The 27,174-nt window shown below is 36.3% G+C and overlaps 1 protein-coding gene across 2 annotated transcripts; it reads left to right on the top strand.

Annotated features, from left to right (window-relative positions):
- The first annotated feature begins 234 nt into the window (after positions 1 to 234).
- On the top strand, positions 235 to 27,174 carry Plscr5 (phospholipid scramblase family member 5). Of its 2 annotated transcripts, none has more exons than XM_040269926.2 (9): positions 235 to 867; positions 6,845 to 7,033; positions 12,598 to 12,764; positions 17,193 to 17,235; positions 18,296 to 18,546; positions 20,817 to 20,978; positions 22,876 to 23,037; positions 24,480 to 24,562; positions 24,649 to 27,174. In XM_040269926.2, exons 2-8 carry the CDS (start codon positions 7,021 to 7,023, stop codon positions 24,516 to 24,518), a joined length of 837 nt encoding a protein of 278 aa, XP_040125860.1. In that variant the 5' UTR covers positions 235 to 867; positions 6,845 to 7,020; the 3' UTR covers positions 24,519 to 24,562; positions 24,649 to 27,174. The 2 variants fall into 2 exon arrangements, with proteins under 2 accessions (XP_040125860.1, XP_021582316.1); XM_021726641.3 differs by having other exon boundaries at positions 241 to 867; positions 18,296 to 18,516.

Genomic DNA, 27,174 nt, shown 5'->3' with positions numbered 1-27,174 from the left:
ATTAAAATAAATTTTTTAAAAATTGTAACAGCCCATATTTCTAGCTACCTTAAAGGTATAGTGGTGTGTGTGTGTGTGTGTGTGTGTGTGTGTGAGAGAGAGAGAGAGAGAGAGAGAGAGAGAGAGAGAGAGAGAGAGAGAGAGAGAGGAGAGAGAGAGAGAGATTTGCTAGTAAGTAAAATAATTAAGGGTGGAAAACTAAGTCATAGCCAATGCTGCTTGTGGCATCTCCAGCATCATTGTGCAGTGATCACTTCGTGAAAGCAGGTAAGGTATCAGTACCTGTATTAGAGAAGTTACCTCCACTAGATAACAGCAAGAAGAAAAAGAACATGCACAAATAGCAATGGCAGACCTTGCTTTTCCACCAGACTTGAGCTTCCCATTCAGTAAGTATCATTCTCCAGATTATATAGGATTCCTTCCACTGTTTTAACCTCTGCTTACCAAAGCACGACCTTAAACGTGGCAGCGTTTTCTCAACGACTTAGCCTGTCGACCCCAACCCAAGTAAACCTCCCTCCGCTGCGCTCTTCAACAGGAATCAACTCCAAAGTGTTTTGCCTATATGTTGAAGGTATATTTATCTCAACAATTCTCTCAGTTCTTGGGAACTGTGCGCTTGGGGATCCCAGCTCAGGGAAGCTTATTTCAATGCTGGACTTGTGAAGAAAATGTGCTGCAGCAAACGACTGGAGCGCGCAGGCTGCCAGGGAAATGCGCTGCGGTCCAGAGAGGCAACCAGCCGTGTGCAGGGCTGCGCGGGAGGCTGCAGCTGCTGACGGGCTCGGTGCAGTGTTTTGGTGACATCTGAAAAGGCAGACAGATGTTGGAAGGACAAAGTGACCACACTGAGCAAGGCACAAGGTAAATCTAATTTAAATAACGGTAGAAATACAGAGCTTTTCACAGTGATAAAGCAGTTCCTGTTGGGGAGTACAGGAGTCTCTGAAGATTGCTAACGTGCTCTCATCTTAGCTCTGCCTTTCCATCCACCAGCTACCGATTCATTCTCTCTCTCTCTCTCTCTCTCTCTCTCTCTCTCTCTCTCTCTCTCTCTCTCTCTCTCTCTCTCTCTCTTCTTTCAACCTTACCTTTATCTACTAAACACACACATTAGCCTACACCCTGAAGAAGGGGTAGACAAATAATTGCTGATTGGTCTCATGTCTGCAGAGTACAGTTTCCTGCTAGTAATTTCTGTCTCTTCCTCTGTAACATATCCTCCAATGTCTGCCTAAGCCAGGAAATCTCAAAATACTCCCGTTTTATTTGGACTCTTTACAGGAAAAGAACCTTAGGACCTATTCAATGTTGGAATTGGGCACAACAGACCTGGTGGACACCCCATGACAAAGATGCTATAGAGACTGATCATTTCAAAGAAAACTATTCAACTTAGTCTTCTTAAAGAAAATATATAGCCGAAAATTTGAAAAGAACTTCTATGCACCAGCTAAAATTTTACTCCTGCTGTAGGCCTAAAAATCTTAAGTATGGAATACATTTTTCTGTAAAGTCTTCATACACAAAATTTCAAAATAAGAGTCTTTTCCAACTGGTGAAGAGGGACCCTCCAGAGAGATTTGCTTCATAACCATGTCTCCCTTGGTTTCAGATAAACTCTACTGTGTATCTAGGACCCTTTTCCTTTATTCCTGGTTCTTTGGATCAGTGATTTTTTTTTTAATGTAGGCCGAAAAAAAGATAATGTGAAATCTCTTTCTTAACCAAAAAGGGTGATCCCTCTCCCAGTCCTCAAGCACAGATATCTCAAGAGCTATTCCTTCCCTGCTTTAAAGAAACAGGAAGGTTTAATGTGCACATGTGAGACAATGAATTGCTAATTCAAATGGCACATTATTGATTCTAATTATATTCTCTTTTCAGAGAGGGGATGAGTTCTGTCATTTCATTTTTAATTAGAAAGTGACTCACAATTTTTTAAAAATTAAGTAGAATATTGATCCCTGTGCTTTGCCGCTCCACTTGGGCACAATTTCCCAGAGTGAGAGTCAGGCCTTTGCAATTCAGAGTTCTAGGGGTATACTGAAAAGCTAATAAATGTTTACTGAATGAACAAATTAATGAAGCATTGTATCAAAGGAGCAGGTTTGAATAAGATAGAAATGCCCTCTGATATAACTCAGTTGGTAGAGTGCTGGCCTCACATGCACAAGGCCATAAATTCAATGCCAGCACCAAGAGAGAGAGAGAGAAAGAGAGAGAGAGAGAGAAATGCACTTTGATACAAAGTTTATTCCCCAGGGTGAATAAATAGTTAATGGAGCTGGTAGCAGTGGCTCAAACGTGTAATCCCAACTACTGCTCAGGAGGCTGAGACAGGAGGATCATGAGTTCAAAGTGAGGCATTAAGCAATTCTGTGGGACCCTGTCTCTAAATAAAATACAAAATAGGACTGGGGATGATGCAGCTCAGTGGTGGAGTGTCCCTGAGCTTAATCCCTGTACTCTCCCCCCAAAAAAGTTAATGGAATAAAAGAAATTACATTTCCTCAGAGGAAAACCACATCTATTTACATTAAAGGATTGGATTTTTCATATTTAATAGAGTAGTGCTATTTTCCCCATATTTGCTTTTCTTACTTCCTGTGTTTATTTACTCATAATTTTTCTCATTCACAAAGAATTTTACTACAGGAAAGTGTAAATCCAGGGGCCAGACTTATGCATAGAGATGCATGTCTTAGGTGTTACATGATGGAAAATTATTGCTGGACTCTTATTTTAGTAGACCAGGCCATTGACATCTCTGAATGAAAGACACCTGAAATATAGTTCATTTGCATACCATGCTCCACCTCCATCGGTCACTTTCATAACTGGCTATTCATACAATTTGTTATTAATTATTATTACATAACATGGTTTGATAGGACACATGAAAGTAATAATACACACATAGGTGTTTGTATTACTCAGATTAATGCAACAAAAATCTCTGGATGCTGCCTTCTCATATATTAATATTTAGGAGACTTCCAATTAATTCCTCATTACACTGACCAAGCCTGTACTGGAGGGGGATGTGGAAATGAGAGCTCTCATTCAATGCTCTTGGTAATGTAAGTTGGGACAAGTACATTGACGATCAACTCAGTGGTTTTTACTAGAGATGAAGAACTTCATATCCCATAAACGGGCAATTTCGATCTTCCACTTAGAATTCCAAAATACAAGTCCTCATGTGCATGACAACCATGGCTTCCACCATGGAAACTACATCACTGTCCATAAAGGACAATGACACAGCTTGTGTTCATTCGTTTCATAAAATGGAATAGCACGCAGTGTTTTAATGGAATTGTATACATTGCGATGAATTTTTAAAAAAAACAACATAATTTTAAGTGAATAAAATGTGCTTCAGATTCCATTTAAAATAACACTTATATAAATTAAGGAACAAATTTCTGGGCTGGGGTTGTGGCTCAGCAGTAGAGTGCTCTCCAAGCATGTTCCAGGCCCTGGGTTTAATCCTCAGCACCACATAAAAATAAATAAATAAACAAAATAAAGGTATTATGTACAACTAAAAAATAAATATAAAAAAAGAGAAACAAATTTCTCTCATTCATACATATTTGCATATGTACCTATGTATATGTATAAATAAATATATGTATTTATGTTGTGTGTGTAATTTTTAGGAACACATAAAATCAGAGGCAGAAGAACCATAAACCTAGTGAAGTATTCCTAAAACTGGCTCATCTGGTCCTTGTTCTGCCCCCACCTGTAGGCTTACATCCTGCTTCATTTTCCCAGATGCTACCAAGAGCATATCAGTGTTTTTGTTTTGTTTTGTAATAGGTAGCATTGCTTTTCTATTACTATACAGATTTAAACAAATTGCAATCATTCCCCTGCAACTGAAAGAGACTATTTAGATAAACCTCTCTGCCATGAAAATTTAAAGTCAAATATCTAACCATTAAACTATGGGTAAAATTCTGAACAAAGGTGCACTATTGAATGGAAAACCCTCCAGAAACAGTTATGATATGTGCTGGAAAACTGCCACAAGCAGGGGATAACTTTCTAAGAATTATGTTGCAATTTTTTCTCTCCTTTGTTGATAAGGACTGAGGCTGGGGGATAATAGAGGCTTTTTGGACTGAGGCTGGGGAATAATAGAGGCTTTTCTTTCAGGAGGGGCCAGGACAGGAACACAGAGCTCTCTAGGTAGAGGTGGAGGCCCATCCAGAAGAGTAGCTGGATGTACAGTAAGGAGTTTCCTGGGAAGGGTCAAGGCCTTTGACCTTAAGTTTTCTGAGATTCATTTTCAGGTTTTCTTTTTTAAAACTGCAACACCATTCTGTGAGTTTCGGGTTTGGATTTTATCAGTTGACATGCCCACCTTGTGTTGGCTGTCTCATGGAAACCAAGTGGGGACCAGAAAAACAGCACTTTGGTGGCAAAGTGAAACAGATGCCCCTTGAAAAGTGTTACCACGGCCCAGCATGGTGGCATTAGACCATAATCCCAGGAGCTCGGGAGGCTGAGGCAGGAGAATCACAAGTTCAAGGCCAGCAACTTGGGAAGGCTCTAAGCAATTTAGTGAGATCCTTTCTCAAAATAAAAAAATAAAACAATAAAAAGGGCTGGGGATGATGCTCAGTAGTTAAGCACCCTGGGTTCAATCCCTAGGATCCCCCACCCGGAGAAAAAAGAAAAAAGAAAAAAAAGTCACAGTACAGAACTGAGTGGGTGGTGTGGCCTTCTTGAGAATTAATGGTGGCCCTGGTTCTTTGTGGGCTGCAGGTGTTAGGCGAGGAGCACCAGTAGCAGGAAAGTAAAGTGGTTGGCAGCACCAATCTGAGCAGGAGCATAAGCAAGGCTGGTTCAGGGTGCTCAGAGCAGGGTTGCTAGGCTGCCTGAGAGGACAGTTTCAGGACACATGAAACAGCTGAGAGTTTCAGCAGGGAGGTTTTTAGGTCCTCCTTCAAAAAGACTAAGGAAGAGAAATGACTAGAGAGAAGGCAGTCACAGATAGGTGAAGTCTAGGCCTTTAAAAGGAAATACACAAACTTTCCGAGGTGGCACATGCCTGTAATCCCTGCAACTCAGGAGACTTGAAGCATGAGATGAGGATCACAAGTTAGAGCCAGGCTGGGCAATTTAGAGAGACTTTGTCTCAAAACATAGAAAGAAAGAAAAAGGGACTGTGGACATAGCTTAGTAGTGGAGCGCTTGCCTAGCATGCAGGAGACCCTGGTTTCAACCCCCAGGGAAGGAAGAAAGTTGATACTGCCTGGCAAGACAGAGGCAGAATGCACCAGAGAAGTAGTCAATAGCTTTTCCAGGTGAGGTGGCCTGGAAAGTCCCCGTTGTAGATTAAATATTGAAAGATCCCTTCAATTATTTATATGAGTATATTCAAATAAAGTGATGATTCACCTTGTAGGGGCCACATGTATTCAACTTACTTGGATTTTTATTTTTATTTTTATTTTGAAGTTAGTGCTCTGCAGAAAACCAGAATTAACTAGACAGTTATAACCAGAGGTGATAAGGCTCCTTGTGTGAGAGTATAATTAATATCTTTGGATGAAATGTTTGCCAAAGCCCATGCAAATATTAAGAAACTTAAGACACGTATAGTTTCATTTAGAAATGCAAATCATAATATACATCTTTTGCAAAATGACAAGACAGACTTTTCAACCTGCAACATCAAAAAGTAGGAAAAAAAACCCACAAACTTCTCTTTGCCAAAAAAGATCGAAAACTTTGACAATCTATGTCCTTTGAGGACTATGTTGAATTTTTTTATTACTACACCTTAAGAAGCCACTTAACTATTTTTAAAAGCAGAAAGTGTTGCTGGTAATGCAATAGAGCCTGCAGGTTCGACCTCCTTGAATCAAGCCACCTAGGGCAGTTGACTTGGTGGGCAACATCTACAAGGTCACCTGGGCAGTGGCACTTAGAAATGCAAGCTATGTAGCCAAGCAAGGTTAGGGCATCTTTCCCAGTACACAGTGCATTCAATATCTGTATGTTTTGATTGATTTACTTTGTGAAGTTATTGAAGGTTTATATTTCCCAATGTTTCTAATTAAGCAAATTTAATTTTAATATGAAAAATAAAAGTTTACTTGTGGGCAAAATACATTCTCTTCTTGTTTTCTTTCTTTTGGGGGAGGTAAGGAGTGGGGGACAAATCCTGAGAGAAAAATAAAAATAATGATGTCCAAATCATTTTTTTTAACTTTATTTATTTTTATTTATTTATTTGTTTGTTTGTTTATTTATTTATTTATTTTTATGTGGTGATGAGGCTCAAACCCAGTGTCACATATATGCTAGGCAAGCCCTCTATCACTGAGCCACAATGTTCAAATCATTTTTAACATATCAAGAATTGCATTTATAATTGTGAAAATCGTGAAAATATCTTTGGATGAAATTATTGCCTGAGAGGACAGTTTCAGGACACATGAAACAGTTGAGAGTTTTAGCAGGGAGGTTTTTAGGTCCTCCTTCAAAAAGACTAAGGGACAGAAAGGACTGGAGAGAAGACAGTCACAGATAGGTGACATCTAGGCCTTGATAAGGTGTTTTACTATCATGTCTGGCACAGGAGACTTTTGGAAATAAAAAACATAATCTTGCTGATGTAAAAGTGAACCGAAATGTGAATATTTCAAAACATACAAAACAACTAAGTGGAAATTAGACTCTTAAGATAAATGTCATATGCCTTCCTGTCTGGCTTTTATTAATTTCAAGTGTTTTCTTCAGATCCCTAGTTGCATGATGGTTTCTGAGTAGTGATCACCTTTGGTGACAGATTCGTCTCCCCCTGTTATCCAAACAGATAAAATCAAGCAGTCTAGAAACAGCGAGGCGCTCCCTTCCCGTTATTTGTAAGCTGACAGGAGGGAGACAGACACCTTCTGAAGTTTTATGCATGCTGTTTTCTCTCCTTGCTGCAACAAGAAAAGCCTTTCATTTTAACCTGGCTGTTTTTGAAGAAGTGACTCAGACACCTTCATGGCCTCTAAAGGTAAGAGTAAATATAGCCAGCTAATAAATTATCCTTCCAAATGACTAAAAACACAGTTATTGAGGTGTTATACTCAGCAAGACTGATACATTGTGGGCTGCTATTTGTTGCTTTTGAGTTTCTCATTTTAAAATTTTTTTACTTAAAGGAGTACGCAGCATTAACACACACACACACACACACACACTCACTTTATCTCATAGAATGTAAAAATTCAAATGTAAAAAAACATGTTTACTTTCATGAATTTAATCAGCAAATTTAGAAAAAGAAGAAAGCTTCATACCAAAAATTGAGAACGAGAATATTGAAAGTCAAACCTAAGAATAAGATGAAGTTCTGAATTTAAAGGGATCTGAAGAAAACTTTTCGCATCTTAGTGAGAAGGCTTTTAAGTACAATTCAATAATTTTTAATTTCCCATTTGTTATGCAAACTATGTGATAAAGTATTTATACGAAGAACACAAGACTATGAAGTATTCAGGGAAGAAAATTAAGAATGTGTAATTGCTAGACTTTAAATTTGATTAATCACAAATGAATATTTCTTCTGGTTTATGAATTTAAAATTTTCACAATTTCTTTGATAGTAAGTTAATTTAAAAGAATCTAAAATATTTAATTTAAGCAAGTAAATCAATTAGGGACTTTGGAGACAAGGGTCTGGTAAATTTTTTATTATGTCCTTAAAACTATAGAAATGTTGTTAGTGTTTTCTTAAGTTCTCAAAATATGTGGGTTTTTCCCCCTTGAGGGAAATAAGTTGCAATTTCCCAGAAAGCACTTGTGTAATTATATAAAAATGAAACTGTAACATGCTTTTGTTCCATTGTCAGAACAAACATTTGAACTCAAGGCTAAAAGGCTTTAGCATAAAGAATTATGATTTGTATAATTGGTGGAAACTTTTAAACCTATTTAAAATAAGTCCAAAAGTTTATAATATCCTAAATTAAATTAATGAACTATTAAAATATCCGTACTTCCTTTCTGAAAGCACAGTTCAGACAGTATTTAATATTAAACAAATAATTTATTCTTTCCATTTTTTATTCACTGTTTAATATAGGCCAGTGCCTGAGAAAAAGAGAGAAAAACTTACAGGCCAATTTTAAAATACATACAAGAAACAGCAAAATGTGAACTTTAATACATGCATACTTCATTGTCTATATTTAAAGACAAACAAAAACCTTGATCCGAATTTTCTTTCATTTAATAATAACACTAACACTTATTCCAAAACTCTTCATCACTTTATAAAATGAGAGTTACAGCAACTCGGTAGCCTGTAAGGTAAAGAGTTGCAGAATACGTAAAATATTTATAAGCTAGTTATACATTTTTAAAAGAGTAGATAGAAATTCAAAGCCAGATAGAAATTCAAAGGATTTCCTTCTTCATCTGGTGGTCTGGGTCTTTGAAGAAACTTGTGACTAGAAAGCAATGCTATGATCAAAATGTGATTAATCTACCCCCCCCCCAAAAGCAGTGATGTTCTGTAATGATAAGGACTTAAGACTAAACTTAGAGGCAAAACTTTGAGTGGAAAAAAGAACCCCCCCCCTTCTGCAGTTTACTGGTAAAATTTAACACACTGTGTGGGTATAACACTGTAATAGGCCTAATAGTTCTTCAAAGAATTGAAGTAACAATGAAGCTATATTTTCAGTTGGAAATATTGTTTGACTAGATTATCATCATCATAGATCTAAAACCTTTTTGAGGATTTTTCTTCAAGTTTATGTGAAGACACTACTTGTAACTTCATAATGGTTTCTGGCCCATGAACTTATATTGTTGGTTAGCATCCCCCCCAGGGAATACAGGTGAGGTGGACATTTCATAAGCAGGTCCATCTGCACTCCTAAAGCAGAGGGCAGTCTGAACTGGAGGACATCATGAGGAATCCTGAGGTCTGGAACCCCCGGTTCAGTATAAATAAGTACATTTAAGAACAAGGTGTCCTCAGATTGAGAACAAGTTTGAGAAAAGAACAAGTTTCTCTGGTGAAGAGAAACTATCTCCAGAGGTTATTGCCATGTAAACTGATATCTCAGAGAATGAAGCAAGTGATCTCAGGCTGATGATCATCTCTCTCAACAGTCTGAGACAGAAACACAGCAATATTCCATTCCTGAATAAAGACTTTGGGCACTGAATCCTCTGGGTTTCAAATGCACCAATGCTTAAGGACCTGCTGTGAGTTTAAAGACCTAAGAACTTGGTGAGGAATGTACAGTCATTTGCCCAACACTTAATAACCTACTGCACTGTGTTACAGTAATTTACAAGATAAAATTGGAGCAATTAGACAATCTTTAAAAAAAAAAAAAAAGGGGAGGATCCTAATAATCTTATTCCAGATATTGTGTTAGAAATTAACCTTATGTACTTTTTATTTTATTGGGAGGGGTGGTACCAGGAATTAAACTCAGGGACACTCAGCCACTGAGCTACATCCCCAGCCCTAGTTTAATTTTATTTAGAGACAGAGTCTCACTGAGTTGCTTAGCGCCTCACATTGCTGAGGCTGACTTTGAACTCACGATCCTCCTGTCTCAACCTCTCAAGCCGCAGGGATTACAGGCATGCACCACCGTGCCTGGCCTTATGTACTTTTTAAATTGCAAGATAACATATGACCATTAAAATCCATAAAGAGCACCCTGTTGTTTTGTTGTTTCTTAATAAAGGTACATGCCTGTAACCACCAGCAAGAGAAAGATGTGCAACATTTCTGGCACCCCCTGAAATTTCTGTTTAGTACCATAACCCTGCGTTCCCATGTTCATTCCAAAAATGAACCTCTACTCTGAATTTTATCATGGTTAACTAGTTTTCTCTGCATCATGTTTTTGCCTCTGTGTTTTTTGAAAATTAATGATGACAGTGCTTGTGGCACTAATACTGGAAAAGGATGTCGATTGCCTTTTAATATTTCCCAGATGCCGTTGCTATATTGGCGCTTACCTCACCACCCAATTCGGAACTAGTGTTACATAGTCTTCCAGTAGGACTCACACTTGGGATCCCATTTCAGGGCCCCTTCCTGAGAGCAAGATGAGTTCTGTCCGTCCAAGATCTAAGAGAAGTTCAGGATGGGATTTCTGGGAGAAGCAAACCGTTAGAGTATCATCAGCTCTATTTCAATGGGGTCAAATGACACATTTTTCCATTTGGTCATAATAGTTGAGCATCTCCTGTAAAGATTCTAAATGTCAAAGATCTGTACAAACTTAGCCATCCTACGTTAAGAATAATAAACCCAATTTCTTCCCACAGCCTTCACATTCAGTAAATAAATGGATCATCTGGCAATTGTCCTTCATTAACATTATATGTATACCCAATGCTAATGAGCCTGTCATTGCTAGAATCAAATTATGTCAGTATCCAAAAGGTCATTCATCGAGTATCTTTATTTCCTCATCATTTTTTAATACCCATCCAGTTGCTCATTCAGGGTATACTTGAGTTTTCTTAGTGATGGAAAATGTATTATCTTCAAAGGAAACAATGCATTTTTTAAGATTTATTATTATTATAGTTGAGATGCAATAGACAGAGAAAAAAATATGCCTCTTGTATTAGTCAACTTTTCATTGCTGTGACAAAAATATTCAACTAGAACAACTTAGGGGAGGAAAAGTTTATTTTGGCTTGTGGTTTCAGATTTAGAAAAGGAACCAACTTCATGGCTCTGGGCCCAAGATGAGGTGCACATCATGGTGGAAGAATAGGATGGAGGAAAGCTGCTCAGCTCCTGGGCACCATCAGGAAGTGGAAATGGGGATTTCAGGGGCCACAGTAAAGATAAGCTATCTCCTACAGCCGCACCCACCAGCCTACAGTTACCACCCAGTTAGTCCATTCACACTAGGAAGGACTGATGGTTTATAGCTGCCATAATCCAATCAATTTATCTCCAAACATTCCTGCATTCACATAGGAGCTTTGGGGTAACACATCGCATCCAAACCTTAACACCTCCCATAAACATACTTTCATGAGTTTGGTGTCATTTTTTAATTAACAGCATTGTGATGTATTTTTACTGATATATATGTTACTCCACTATTAATATGTGCATAATGAGATATAATACTTCTTCAAAAATTTGAGTAGGTGCCGCAGGCTGCACGGCTGGGCGGTGTGGGCTCCACTGGGCTCTGAGGCGCGCCTTCGCCTCGCCGCCTTCCTGCTGGGCGCCTCGGCGCTGCTGCTGTTACTGCGCGCTGGCTTGCAATGTTGCAACCTGGCTGGGCACAAAAACACAAGCCGTTGAAGTAGAAACAAAGTTTTATTTTTAAAAAAGCCGCCAGTGGTCCGTGTGCGTCCCACTAGCGAGCGGGTCCACACACGTGTGTCTACCGGAGGGGAGGGGGGCCCACTTCCCCCGGAACACCCTCCTACCATCCTTCCCCAACCAATGGGAACTCTCCCGGAGTCCCGTAACTTGAGTGCCGTAACAGGCCGAGGTGAACAGCAGGAGTCCAATTTCCATATGAATGTAATACTTTTGCTGTGGCTCCTAGCAAGTAGGTATTGTAAATTTCTCTTTTGTATAAATCCAGAACCAGTTTCCTTATCCCTTCCATTCATGTGTCTTTAAAACAGTCAGAATCACATACACCTATTGCATAATGAGATTGCAGCCATCTAGATGGAACAAATAGGACAGTGGTCCCATGAGATTATTGCCTACTGATGTCATAGCCACCTTCCTTTGTGAACTATACTTTACGGTGTTCACACAATGAAATTGCCTTATGACACATTTCTCAGAACATCAATCCACTGTTGAGCAATGCTTGACTGTACTTTGTTTACAAAATGGCCTCTATCATTTCTGAAAATATGTCTTTGTTAGTCATGCTCCACACCTACACCCAATCTAAAACAACACAATGCACTAGCTAAATCTACTTGCAAAATTCTGATTCTTTGTGGAAAAAGATGAGAACTGAAAACACTTTTAGTCTTTGAAAAAAGACTCGCTGGGCTGGGGATGTGGCTCAAGTGGTAGCGCGCTTGCCTGGCATGCATGCAGCCCGGGTTCAGTCCTCAGCACCACATACAAACAAAGATGTTGTATCTGCCAAAAACTAAAAAATAAATATTAAAAAAATTTAAAAAAGAAAAAAAGAAAAAATGACAGAGTCACCCAAATGATAGTTACATGAGAAGAAAAAGAGCAACTACTAGGAGCAAGTCTATCATTTATACATTAAAATTTAAAAAAAAAAGACTTTTGTATGCATCATGTTCAGGCGTTATTCATAATATTATGAAGAATAATGTATAGTAAATACATTAATAGTATACACTATAGTAAATACATAAATAACATCCCTCCATATTTGAAGTTCCAAATGTAAAATTCCTTTTTCTCTGACTTAGGGGTCTAGTGTTAGTGGCAAAAGTGGTGTAAATTAAAGAAAGGTCACTAAAAAGAGAGCTGCAAGAGATTATCTGAGCTAAGAAGTAACGTATTTTAAGATGGAGTAAATGAGTTGGCCTTAAGATTAAATATGTGTTGAGACTTTCATTCTCTTGCAGATGCACATACTCCAAAAAGCAGAGGGCTGCCTCGTTTTCTTCCTGGAGCTCCAGACCCAGAGCAAAACCCTAATCCAGGGAACCCAGAATGGCAGCCAGGTCTCACTCCACCAAGAAGCTTCTTGCCAACAGTCTGCCTCCCCCCTGGTCTAGAATATTTAAGCCAGGTATTTACATCTTTCTGTTTCTGTGAATTTTTTTCCCCTTAAAATTAATACAAACTTGATTTCTTGCTTTCTAACCAAATTTGAAAGATCTCGACCAATAATTTGCTAGTGTGAGAAAGACATTATAAAGCATGAAATTATAAAATATTAATTTTAAAGTTATTTTGGAAGACATTTGTTTTATTGCTGCTTCTATTTTCCTTATTTACTTGACAGAGTGATGACACTAAGTATTTTTGATAGAGCTATTTAGCACATTTATCTACCTTATGTTCATTGCTCAAGGTGTTGGGAAATTTACCCTCAAGGAATTGTCTCATATGCTTAAGTCACTTACCGCCATTTAATTAAAGAATACTTATTGAGTATGTGCCATACTTGAGGCATATAAAAAGCATGAAACCTAATCCCTCTCACCCAAACATTACAACAGGCAAAACAAACAAAATATTGATAAATAGCGCAAGCCTGTGTACAAAATCAAGGTGAACACAAACTTGTAAAATACTCAGGGATATCGATCGAGGAGAGAAATGTTAAGCTTCAAAGAACATGGGAGGCTTCTGCAAAGAAGTGAGAATTCAACCTCTTCAACTGAATCTCCAAAGGAAGATGAACATCCAAGGGAAAATTAACATTATCATCTTCTGATACTGTGCATCTCTAGACCAATGGCTCAAAAGATCATGTTACTATTAGGTACAGTCACTGTTCTGGTCATTGGAAAGGAAATAGTGATTCAAACCTTATAATAACTCAGTCTGAAAAGAGCATCATCCAAATTACATAGCTAAGAAAAAAAAAAAGCAATTGCTCTGTGTATGTAAAGGTGTCTGTGTCTGTGTGTGTGTATAATTGTTTTTGCATTTTATCCTATCAAAGATTAGAATCACACTGATATTGAGATGTCAGCACATCTGCTACAATCTTCAGCTTGTCTGGCATTCTTTCAACTATAAAGTCTCTCTCTTTTATCAAAATCAAATCTCTGTGTTAATTCCCTTAAGGTACAAGAGATGTCTGTTATGCCCGATAGGGTTTAAGCTGCATGCAGCATATGTTCCTGGGAAAATGTTTATAATTGCAGATGCCTCCTCCAGAAACCCATTGGCAGACAAATGTACTTCAGAGACTGGAGAGCTCAGGGAGATGTGTAAAAGAGCTGGAAAAGCCAACCTACCATCTTCCATCTGCAGAAAGGATCAGCTGTAATAGCTGACTAGAGTTGATTAACTGCTGCAAGCTGTTTGGGAATGTTGTCAGACAAGGTTTTGCCAAGTATAAAAGTGATATACCAGTGCCAGAGGGCTGAGGTTTGATGATCACATATGGTCATCGCATATCCTTCTTCCACCCATGAATGATGACACACCCGGGGCCAGATGCTTGACACAAATACAATTTTTTTTTTTTATCATTCAATGAATAGACATATGAACTCTTTGGCTTCAGTCTAAAAGGTAGAACATTTCCTAAAAATAAATTTTTGCTAAACTTTTTTCAGAAACAAGATATACCACAAAATTGTCGTCGAACCGTTTACATGGAAAGGGAATGATAACCTACTTTATACTAAAAGATATGTATCCACTTTAAACCAACGCACATACAGAAATAAATAAGCATTTCATAGGTGTTCCATCACGGATCTGGAAGACACACGAAAACAAGTGAATTTTTAGGTGCTAATTTTGAACTAAAAAATCCATCAGTATTAAACAAGATCATGAACATTTGGTGATATTACATGTTACATGTTCGATAAATAAATTAAATCTATAATAAAAATCTCTTTATATTAAAAAGTTAAATGATTATTAATTTTTATTTTATTATCTATGAATCAAGCCTATCTTATGACTGTTGAGAGTATCATTTTCAAAAACAAAGATAAACATACATATATACTTACATAAGACATCAGTTAAGTCTAAGAACAAAATCAATGGATGCTTTCTAGATTGGATTTGCATTCAGAATAGTCAATGGCATTTTATCCTGTGGTGTGAAAGGACAATTAATTATCACAATTTACTCACCTATAGGTAAGACTAGTTAATTAAAGGCACACGTAATTTGCAATTTATTTTTGAAATACATATATGAAATGAAATCAATGATACCTGTAAACTTGATTTAAAATATTTCTAAAAGAATTGCATCTGAAGCTGAATATCCATGGCTGTGATTGTGTTTTCATTTCTACAGCTCTCATGCTTAAGGAATAATTTACTTGCCCTGACACCTGAATATATAATTCAATCTGTTTAAAGTTTGCAACACTTTCTATTTCACCAACCAATAGAAAAGGACGGAAAGGGCCCATTTGGACCTTGGTTTATAAGTGCCTCAGGGCTGTTTAAAGGAAACTACAAGAACAACCTAAGTCAAGATGCTCAAATCCACGAGGCTTGTCCACAGAGAGAAATCAAATCCAATCCTATTACAGAGGATGAGGTAAGTATGAGAGTGAGGAAAACACAGAGGAAGGGCATGCAAGTTTTAGAGTGTCCCTTAAGAATTCTTTCCTCTTGTCCCTTGGTCTAGTGATGCAGTAAAGTGAAAGTCGAAGGCACATCCAAACTGGTGGCCCCTTATGTACGCTGTGATCTTGGGAAATCTCCTGAATACTGTTTCCTCATGCACTAAATTAGCAATATCTATCTGACTTTTTGTGAAGATTATATCAGAGATTGGGTTAAAATATGTAGCACAGTCACTAACCCCATTGTAGCCAATCAGTAATAACCACTACGTCAGAGAGGTACAACTTCCCTTTTCATTGTGAGGTCGCTCTCAATTGATAGTTTCAGATTTTCAAGACTAAAATTCAACTCATGGCACCAACATTCAGAGTTCCTAAACTCAAGCACTTTAGACCTGACCCCACAGATCTCAATCACTAAGCTACTTCTACACAAATCCACTGCTAAATAATCACATACACCCTTTTGACACCTTTTCTTTTCCCACGACTCTTCATTTTCCCAGATGTAATGCAACACACTACAAAAGACTTTTCTAAGTTTTAAAGAAACTGTCTGCCACAATTGTTGATACGGTTTTGGAATAAAATTATTTTGAGAAAAATATTTTGGGAATCTTAAAAAATAATTCACATGTAGTCTTTTTATCAATAATCAGATTTAAAAAGAGGAAATGGTATAGATTTTATCCCCAACTCAGGATATACAAATGAGGGGATAATGTAGCTTCAAATTTTCTGGGTATGTGGTATTCAATCGAGAACCAAGTTTTATCAGTCATTGGCTTGGTTCAACAATTCCTGGAGTGTTTATTAATGTGATGCAAGAATAAAGCGCAGAAAATTTGGAGGTGAAATAGTGAAACATTAGAAAATAAAATGATCATCAGTATTTTCAGTGTTCATAATTTTGCTTAGTGAATTTCTACCCTTATTTTATTTTATTTGTGTATGTACTGGGCATTGAACCCAAGAGTGCTTTGCCACCAAGTCACATCATCCCCAGCCCTTTTTTCACTTTTTATTTTGAGACAGGTCTTGCTAAATTGCTTAGGGACTCACTAAGTTGCTGAGGTTGGCCTTGAATTTTCAGCCCTCCTGCCTCAGCCTCCCAAACCACTGGGATTACAGTCGTGCGCCACTTTACTCAGCTCTTCTTATTTCTCTTAAAAAACCATTTTGCATTACATACTTTTTAATGTCATTTCTTACCTGTCTTGGATAGCTTATGTGTGAAAATTGATCTCATTGTAATTATGTTACAAATTTATGTCACTATTCAGTAGCAAATCTCTTATTCTGCTTAATAGATATTTTGTTGGGATCTACTGGTTTCTTTCTTTCTTTCTTTTTTCTTTTGTAGCCCAAAGGTAAGTGAATGAGAGATGTTCATAGTATAACTTCTTTTAAAATTTAATTCCATCACTAAGAGGAAGGAGCTGTGACTGAGGAATAGGGTTTGAAGGGAGAGGTTAGTCATTCAAATCATCATTGTCACTTTATTTCTTTGAGTTTTAAAACATCTTAGGTCTTATTATTCAGAGATTAATAGAAATTTTTTTCAAAGGTTATCTTCTTTTCTTTCTTTCTCTTTCTTTCTCTCTCTTTCTTTCTCTCTCTCTCTCTTTCTTTCTTTTGTTTTTTTGTTTTGTTTTATTTATTGTGACAGAGAAAGTTAGCAGAATTAACCACTGTTGCTTTTCCCATTCTTGGCAATTCTTTCCTTCAGTTTTAAGGGTTCCTGTAAAATTTTTGTGTGAATATAAAACATTTTATCCTCTTCTTAATTATGAAATGTGAGCTGTTTTCAACCATTCTAATAGAAAACATGACAGTCATCTGTTTTGTGTATTATAGTAAGGAGATTAATAGTAATCTCTCTGGACGTTTTCAAAGCATTGTGATGTAATTCTTTTTGTTTCCTTTCTGTCATCTTTTCACAGTTAGACCTGATAATTATACACCAGCAGGTGGAGCTTCTGGGAAGTAAGTGTATTACCTTCTACATTTATTAAAACTATTGAAAATATTTTAGTTCTCAGAAGTTTCTTCACATCTCCAATATGTTCAACTGAGCTGGGGATGTATCTCAGAGGTAGAACGCTGGGGTAGCACATGTGAGGCTTGCCTAGACCTGGGTTCACTCCTCAGCACCACAAAAAAATAAGCAAATAAAATAAAGATATTTTGTCCATCTACAACTATAATAATAATAATAATAATAATTATTATTTGTACCATAGAGTTAAATATATATATATATATATATGAAAGAATTATATTAAAATGAGCACTTGGTCTTTTATTTAATAAAAGCACCAAGTAGAAGAATTAGTATGATTTAAATACAAATAGAAAACTCTAAGTCTTTGATGCTATTACTATCCAAATTCTAACATTACATTTAATGTTAAATAAAAAATGTATTTTAGCATTCCCAAAGATGTTAGTCATTCACATTTCTTAACAGGTTCAGAAATGGAAATAAAGGTTGAGAATAAATAATAAAAATCCATCAAAATTATAATACACCACTGCTTTATCGGTTCCTCAGTGATTCACCAAACAGGAAAATTATTTCTCAGGACACAAATATATGAGGATGATTAACTGATTTCAAATTACTTAAGTGTTTTCTGTTCTAAATTGTCTATGTTATTCCTAAAATGTTTCAAAATTGAGATACATTATTAAATGGAACACAGTTGTACATGTATTACCAGACAGAGATTTAGACACAATCATCACTATTACTAAAAGTTGTCCCAAACTTGCATAACAATGATGAAGCTATTATTTGAAAAGTAGATTCTGGATAGCATTAGTTCTTTAGCAGACAAGTGCATGAGTAGTAATAGTTCGGCAATCACAGTTAATTAATTACATAGCTTTGTTCTCAGATTTTACCTTGATAAATAGATAAGACCTCAAATTTTAGAGCATAGAAGTAGATTTGTATAAAGAATAATAACCTCTACTTATTTTAAAGAGTTGATACTGATCTAAACATTATTTTATAAAATAAAATAATTTTTTTCTCTATTAGTGATACTTGGCACTGAGACTTCTAACAAATATGAGATTAAAAATGGCTTGGGACAAAGAATTTACTTTGCAGTGGAAGAAAGCATTTGCTTCAATCGTACATTCTGTTCCACTCTGCGATCCTGCACCCTGAGAATCACAGATAACTCAGGTCGAGAGGTGATCACAGTAAACAGGCCCTTGAGGTGCAATAGCTGTTGGTGCCCTTGCTACCTGCAAGAGGTTAGTCTCTGGATTTTTCTTTTGTTCAAGGTTAGTCATTGTTTCTTTAAGTGATATGATATTTGTCTGGAGCTATGGAACAATTAATCTTTCCAGTGTTAAATTAGTATGTTGCTCTTTAGGATCAGAAGAGCTTGAGGATTTTGTGAGTCACTAAATTTTTCCCTTTCCAACCAAAGACAGGTGGCCTCCATGATGTTAAATGGTTAAGATAGCTCATGCACATGAGATGCACTTCTTGGACTTCTGTACTAGATATATTGTTGTGACATCTATACACTCCACCCTGGGTAGATGCACCTTTGTCTTCTGCAAAAGTAGTAAAGTTCAGGAGGTGCTAATGATGCTATTAGTCTAGAGGCAATGATTCAGTCATTCAATCATAAAATACAATAGCTTTTTATCATTATTTAATTGACCTATAGCAATAACTTTCACTGACTTATTAATTTAACTTGACACCAAACTTTTCCTTACTTTATTGACTTTTATATGACATTTCTATGAGCTAGTGAACAAGTTTCACTCTGCACTTTTTGCAGTTAAGGAAACTAGGGTTCACAAGATGGAGGCGCTTGTTCATAATCACACACCAAGGGAATGTTATTTGTCAAGCTTGATCTAAGTGTCCTGATCCAGTCCCCAGATTCTCTGTTGAAGTCCTATATCCTAAGTATTGTTCTAAGTGTTATCAAAAGCCCTATCCTTGGCCCAATGCCAATCCAATAACAAGGACACAGTTTTGAGAGAAAGGAAAAAAGGTTTTATTACTTTGCTAGCAAAGGAGAATCAACAGGGGACTGCTGTTCCAGAAGTTGTGGTTCTCCCCACTAGGAGGAACAGGAGGTTTTTAAAGAGGTGATTCAAAGGGCTCCATTCCACATGCTCTCTGTGTTAATTTGGGAGTCAGTCATTTCTGAGATCTTCTGGTGCCATCCCCAAAGTCTGAATTAATTTGTTCCTGTAGTGGTTGTGTGCTCATGGACACATAACTCTTCCTAGGATGGGGAAGAAAGGTAATTCTATTTTCCCTGAGAGTAGGGAGGGGGAGAGAAAATGGGGGGAAAAGAAAGAAACATGTCCGTTTTTAAAATAAGTCACAGTAGTAGAACAGCAAATACTATATTCTAATCATAAAGTGGAACACTGTTACATAAGTACAAGGGCAATAAATATTCAAACAGAAGACAGTTACTAGGGAAGTTTCTAACAACATCTATTGAAATTATTTCTCTGACTATTTATGAGAAAGTACCTGGCTAAACCATAAGATGTCTCATACATGGAGCCCAAGAATTTGCTTTTTTTCTTGTGTGTGTGTGTGTGTGTGTGTGTGTGTGTGGTGCTGGGCCTTATGCATGTGAGGTAAGCACTCTACCAACTGAGCTATATCCCCAACCCTGAGAATTTGCATCTTTTATGAGGATTTTGAAGGTTAATATGCCCCAAGATGTTGTAGTCTGCATAATAATAAATATGTGCCCATGAAATTTACTGATAATTGTTATTTTATAACATAGTAGCATAGTGGAACATAAATTAAGATAAAATGTATCTTGATACCCATTAATATTTATTAACTTGGTCAAAAGTCCAACCAATTATTTAAAAATTGATCTCAGAATAAATATGTCATCCTTAGCAATCCTATTAAATTCACCTCTTTGTATCTAAGAACACTATAGATGTGCACATAAGACCACGAATTCAGTAAGGAGAGTCTAAAGGATATTGGATGATGGAGAGCTGATTTAGCTTCAAAGCCAAAAAATTTTATTTAAATTTGTAACCAACCCTTACTTATCATCATACAGAGGAATTTGATTTGACTTCCATAGATATGAAAGGGTAATGGAGTCAAATTACACTTTGGAAGGCCTGAACCATACTGTTTGTTTAATAACTGTAACTCTGTAAAAGGAATTTTCTTTTAATCAAGCACAAAGAGGCTGGAAAAACTTGTGAACATTTAATGATTGGTAAAGGAGGCTTCAAATAGACATGTGTTGTGGTAACAACTGAGAGGAAGTCAGTGATGAGTTACCACAAGGTGAATGGCTGAGCTTGACCAGCTGCCTGAGATGAAAGGTAGGAAGCCAGTGGGCCAGGTCAGACATTATGTTGCAGGGGAAGGGACACTGGTTGACATCTTTAGAAGCATATATTTAGAAATATTTGTAGAATACAAAAAAAATGATATCATAACAGCATATACAGTTTAGAGTTAAATTTGCAATAGAATGTAATTACAATATAATAACCTTTGAAAATCTTATTTTATCTTTTATCTTTTCTGACAGTTAGAAATCCAAGTCCCTCCTGGTACTGTAGTTGGTTATGTTGCTCAGAAGTGGGACCCCTTTCAACCCAAATTCACAATACAAAATGCAAACAAAGAAGATATTTTGAAAATTGTTGGTCCTTGCTCAACATGTGGCTGTTTTGGAGATGTGGATTTTGAGGTATGATTGACATAATGAATAAAATTGTTTACTTAGGTCTTGATTTTTTGCAATATTATTTATTTTTAAAAATATTCAAATCATGAAATATCCATGAAATAAATTTAGAAAATAACATATTAGTGAAATCTAATAAATCAATATGTTCCACACCAACAATAACTTAAAGTTGCAGATGCTAGTTCAACAATTTAAAAAAATATACTATAAATATGCCATCCTAACCATGACATCTGCAAACATTTTTTAAGTTTTTTTTAATTTTAATAAAAAAATAATAATGATGGTCATTATTAAATATATTAAAATATATATATATATATATATATATTTTGCTTTGAAGCTAAAGCTAAAGTACACTTTTCCTAAAAGGGTACTTAGCTATTATATCTCTTTTCTTAAAATAGTAAGTGCCTTATTATTTTTGATCTAAGTTTTTGAACACCAAGCTTTCTGTATATAAAGTTACATTCTTTTTTAAATAACCAAATTTTCTCATTTTGAAAAAGAGTGGTACATCCTAATATGGGTGAATTAATTTATACAGAATTACAAGCATATATGGTATAAAGCAAATGTGTACATTTCAGATCACCTAAATTATAAATGTCTTCTTTTGTGTAGACCTGATTGTCACAAACCCAGTTTAGATATAATTTCAGAAATGTATTCCATTAACATATTACTAATTTAAAAGCTATGATTGTAAGAGTTGCTAAATTTCATTATAAAGTAATCCACTCTCAGTTTTTTATAATTGAATGTTAAAGGAGATAATTATAAATTCAGTTAGTAACAAAATGAAATATCTTTCAGATTCCTCTAGACATACATCTGTAGGCAGAGGAGACAGCTTAATTTCAAGTGTATATTTATTTTTTTATTCATTTTTTTCAGTTTTCAGACTTCCAGGAACATTATTCATACATTACATAATTTGCAAAGTGAGATGGGCTAGTTCCACCCATTTTGAAAGGATTTGGTGTGGCTTTTTAAATAGTTAATATAACTAAGGAGAAGTAAAACATAAGTTTTAGTATTGATGGTATAGAAATGTCCTAGGTAACATTCATTCTTTTCTGTCTGTCTTCTACCACTACATGGAAAGCGAAAGACCATATTAAATAACCTTCAGTGTCAGAATGGGAAACAGGGAAAAGAAATGCATAGTTGATAAAGATGAATTGTAGACTCTCTCTAGCTGACAAGGTAGTCTTTAGTGTCAGATTATGATTTCCTTTAATATACATTAGCTTAGAGTGTTTTGTAAAGTTAAAATATGACTTAGAGTTGGTTAGAAAGGAATGACAGCAAATATCTGAGTATAGTGTAAAGTAATTTAATAATATGTAATAATGTTTTAATAATTATAAAATCATCTATAAAAATGTTTAAATTCACACATTTTCTGTGGAAATTATTTTAATTATTTCTAAAGCTTTCTCAAACATATTTTTGTGTATGTATGTATGTATATATATATATGTATATATATATATGCATTGATAAATATGTATTTTTTTAGTGGTGTATTCAGGCTTAAAATCTGCACCATGGTTAAAGGAATTACCTTCCTATTTAGGCCATATAATTGAACTGCTGCCATCTTGTGGTTTCCTGGACTTAATTATTTCTTGCTATTATATTCTCCATCTGCATACAAAAAGGGAAAAAAATGATGTTGGATTAGAAAACTATCAGAGAAGCATGATTTATGACGAATAAATTAGAAAATTACATTTACAATCTTGTGCTTATATAAAAGGAATGAATAACATGAAATGGTCTTTGGAGATGATGAATAAAATCATTCATACCTCTCATGAAGTAAGCATCCTGGAAAATGTGCAATCATCTCTTTTTGCCTTCAAATTTGATAGCTCTTGTCTTTTCAAAGGTGAAAACCATGAATGAAAAGCTTACCATTGGGAAGATTTCAAAGTACTGGTCAGGATTTGTAAATGATGTCTTCACAAATGCGGACAACTTTGGCATCCATGTTCCTGCAGATCTAGATGTGACGGTCAAAGCAGCCATGATTGGTGCTTGTTTTCTCTTTGTAAGTGTGGTCTTGGGGGTTTGAGTGATTTTTCTTCTCCTCACCTGTTCATTACCCCAGAGCTAATCCCAGTTTACACCGTTTTGACCTACAGGATGTGGTTTGTACACGGAAGTCTAGTTTAGGACTAATATTCTTCATAAATCTAAATTTAATAGCCTTCATTTCTACCGGGTGGCCCCACTCCAGCTGCCTAATGGCCCTCAGGGATTTATGCCCTGTGACATCGTTCTCGTCTTTTTCTCATAAACTGAGTTTCCTTCCCTTTCAATGTCAATTTTGATTATTTTTTACTTATTTTCACTTTAACTGACAATATGTAAATATAGATGTCACATGATTTATCTTGAGTAAGAATCAGAGCAATTCCATTGCTTAGCTCTTAGCTAGGTGCTGTTCAGAATGAGAAAAGTGCAGGTTTTTTTTTAAATTCTTTATATCTGCTGAATATGGACACATGAGATCCAGAGCTTCCGATTGCCATCGTAACAAAGATAATGCCCTTATTCTTACTTTCCAACTTATAACATTCTTGAAAACATTTTTGGATGTGTGGAGACTGGTGGCCCAATAAGTCAAGTAGCACCTGGCCTAAAATGCTTGGTTATTTAATGATCCTAACCCCCCTTGAACATCTGCCTCATTCACTACCACTTTCCATGCTCACAAAAACTCACAAAATTTTTCAACAAACTAACATTCTTCTCCATATTTTCCTGTTCCTCAGTTTTAGGATCCTAAATCTTATGGGTTCTGTTAATGTACGCAGCTGACAGTCCTATGCACGGAGTCTTCCCAGAACACTTGGAAAATACATGAACTAAGAAGAATACTTTAGTGGCATCACTGCTAGACACTCAGAGCTTATCACAGAAATAGATGGATAGAGATAGGGACAGAGAGATTGGGACAGACAGGGACAGAGCGTCTAATGGAGATACATATTCACTGGGAATAACTAATAGCTGACATTCACTTCTTTTTTGTAAGATTATAATATTATAAAACATTCACACTTTTTTTGGCCAATGTAGGTTTCAAAACAATTTCTCATGTGATTTTCCAAGATAAATTATTTGCTCAGATTCATAATTCCAAAATAAATTCATAATTATTTGCTCAGATTATGAATTCATAAATTCATAATCTCCTACACTGACCTAGAATACCTAAAGTTGAAGTCTGCTGTCTTGATCAAATTTCGACTGAGACACAGTGCTGATTTAAATGAGGTTTCCAAGTTATTTATATTCTCAAAATTCAACATGGAAGTGTCATGAAGCTCAAAACTTTTCAATTTTCCTCCTACTGATAAATCACATGTTGCTGGAACACCACTGGGAAATATAATTGCTTTATATAATCAAAGCTTACAAGTCAGACTCTTGATCCTAATTGTTGCCTTTTGTAAATTCACTCATACCCAGTTTATTTATTTGTAGGATTTTATGTTCTTTGAACATTCACTAGCTGGATTGTAACAAGCAAGATGATGAAAACAATAAAATATGCAGAATATATTTCAGTGAGTAAAAGGCAATTTGAATGATCTCTTTCCCTTTGAAGATGTCTATATTTGACGCTATCTAATTCTTTTTCATTTTATTCTAGATATCCCTTGGGCCCTGGATTTCATTTCTGAATGGTTTGAGTATTTTCTCTCTTTCTTTTGTAACAAAATGTTAATTATTATATTTATTAAAACATAATTTAATGAGGCAATTATCCAGCTGTGAATGCATGACAGCTAAATACACAATTACTGGCCTGAGCACAAGGTTGCTTTGAGAGATTACCATTCTTTCTTTTTATCCTTTTGAAGTCATTGCAATGGTAAACATGAAAGATGAGAACTAAGGCTTTCAGAATCACTGATGAAAATTCAATGTTTAGAGAATACTTTGAAGTTTTTTCTGGTACTAAGGGTAGTTACTAATCAAAAGGACTGAATGTCTAAACTATTTTTTTCAAAAGTAGTCCCTTTTGACTTTGTTTGCTAATGTTCTTATTGTAGTGAGCTATTTTTACTTTATATTGGAAAAGTTACAGGTTGAATAAATAATATGCTTACAGATGAGGAGGAAAAAGATGGTATCAATCAATTCTAGGGGCAAGAGACACAGTTATATTGCAGAAGGAAGCTCATATTTACAAACCGAAGCCTATGTAAATATCTACTCATGCCAGAGTTTTAAATAATCCTAAAAATAGATTTCTAAATTAGCAGAGGCAGTATTCTCTAACAGGAATTTTATCTACTTGCAAGGAAATTTCAGCCAATCGTGGGGTCTGAATCTTTGAAAATGAAAAATGAACAACTCTAGCCTTTTAAAAAAAGCAAACAAATAAAAGCCAAACCTATAAGGCAAATGTAGAAATTAGAGAGCAAAGTATATTCCATTTGTCAATACCTTCCGCTTCTTAATTCTGTGGAGTTTTTCCAGTTATTTACCTGCACTGTCCACAATTTCCAAAGCCCACGCAAAAGGAAAATTCTTTTTTTATGAATGACAACAACTCTTCTCCCCTTTTTGAAATGAGGGAACAGATTTTTTTTTTTTTAAGCAAGGCTCTACATTAGAATTACACAACTACCCAAATTTCCATGCAGGTGTGAAAATGTTTAGAGAACTGTTAAGCAATCCCCCAGTTTGAACAGGGAACAAATTCTAAGCATCTCTTACTAAGAGGATTGTTTGAAATTAGGAAGCAGTCATCTCCTAGAAATATATGTGGCAGGTTTTTATTTTTTTTATTTTTCCTAAATGGTCCATAACTATCCATTTTGTTCCATGTTCTGAGTTAAGGCCCTTATGTCGTATTAAAATGGAAAGGAACAGAGAGCCTCTTCCTTGTTTTCTGGTTTAATTACCTGTAGCATTCTTTTTGGGTGGTCGGTGGGGGGTGTACCACAGATTGAACTCAGGGCCACTGGACCACTGAGCCACATCCTCAGCCCTTTTTATATTTTATTTAGAAACAGGATTTTGCTGAGTTGCTTAGAGTCTTTGTGATGTTCTCAGTCTGGTTTTGAACTCAGGATCCTCCCACCTTAGCCTGGCAAGTCAGTGGGATCACAGGAATGCATCGGAGGCCGGGCTCCTAGAGCATCCTTTGTTCTCTCTTTACATCTTCACCCCTTTCATGAGCACCCACTCTTGGCATACAGAAACCGTAAATTACCTCTCCATTAACCACAAAAGATCTTTACCTGGAACATAATAGTGTGGATACTAATCGAAAAAGGAACCAGGTTTCAGAAACACACAGCGTTTCTCCCAGTCATATCATCCCTGCTTTCAGTGTGACTGGAATCGGTGTCACCTGCATGTGGGAGCAACACAGATATGGAAGGGAATCCAAGTTCCATTTGCAATGGCGATCACCTTCAGTCTGGCGCTACTGTTTACTGGCTGGGCAGCCTTCAACCTGTAGTCCTCTGGAATCTTCTCGGGTTCTCATGTTACCTTGCAGAGTTGTGGAAAGGGCAGCTCAGTCTATTTCAAAGAAAGTGTGTCATTTATGATCCCTTATAACAAGCTAAGGGAAGCAGCATTTTAAATCTGATGCATATTTACTAATAAAACGGAGAACAATTGTTACTATGGTTTGAATGTTGGCTCCCTCCAAACCCATGTTAAATTTAATTGCTGTTGTAACCATAACAAGAGGTTGTGAGGCTCCAGTTTCATGAGTGGATTTAATGCTTAATAAAACAACTTTCAAGTGCAGGATAATTTCCTCCAGCCCCTTCCTGTCTTCTGCAATGTGAGAAGCAGCAACCCTCCCCTCCAGGGAGCACCATCTTGGAAGCTGAGACCAGACCCTTTCCAGGCACCTCCTTGGGACTTGATGGTGAACTTTCTAGGCTCAGAAATTGAGAGAAATAAACTCCTGGTCTTTATAAATGACCCAGCCTCAAGTATTCTGCTATAGCAGCAAAAATGGACTGAGAGCATTGCTAACCTTTCCAAGGACTTAGTACATGCCAGGTACCATGCTCTGAGTTTCTGGTGGGATGTAAAATTGAAATGCAATGAAGGAAACTGGACAATGTCAAACTTGTGTCCACCTCTGTGCCCTGCACCCCTACTCTGTGTTGCACATTTTCTTCTTAAAGATGATTCTGCTCTCCTA

The sequence above is a fragment of the Ictidomys tridecemlineatus genome, chromosome 3, assembly GCF_052094955.1.
Source record: "Ictidomys tridecemlineatus isolate mIctTri1 chromosome 3, mIctTri1.hap1, whole genome shotgun sequence".
NCBI lineage: Eukaryota > Metazoa > Chordata > Mammalia > Rodentia > Sciuridae > Ictidomys > Ictidomys tridecemlineatus.
Note: the sequence above shows the minus strand (reverse complement) of the source record. Positions and strands in the feature narration are given on the sequence as shown.

What these genes read in the sequence shown, in the direction of transcription:
- Plscr5 (XM_040269926.2), top strand. An exon ending in GTCTAGAATATTTAAGCCAG is followed by an intron (nt 12,765 to 17,192) that starts GTATTTACATCT and finishes ATCTTTTCACAG; the next exon opens with TTAGACCTGATAATTATACA. An exon ending in TTGGAGATGTGGATTTTGAG is followed by an intron (nt 20,979 to 22,875) that starts GTATGATTGACA and finishes GTCTTTTCAAAG; the next exon opens with GTGAAAACCATGAATGAAAA.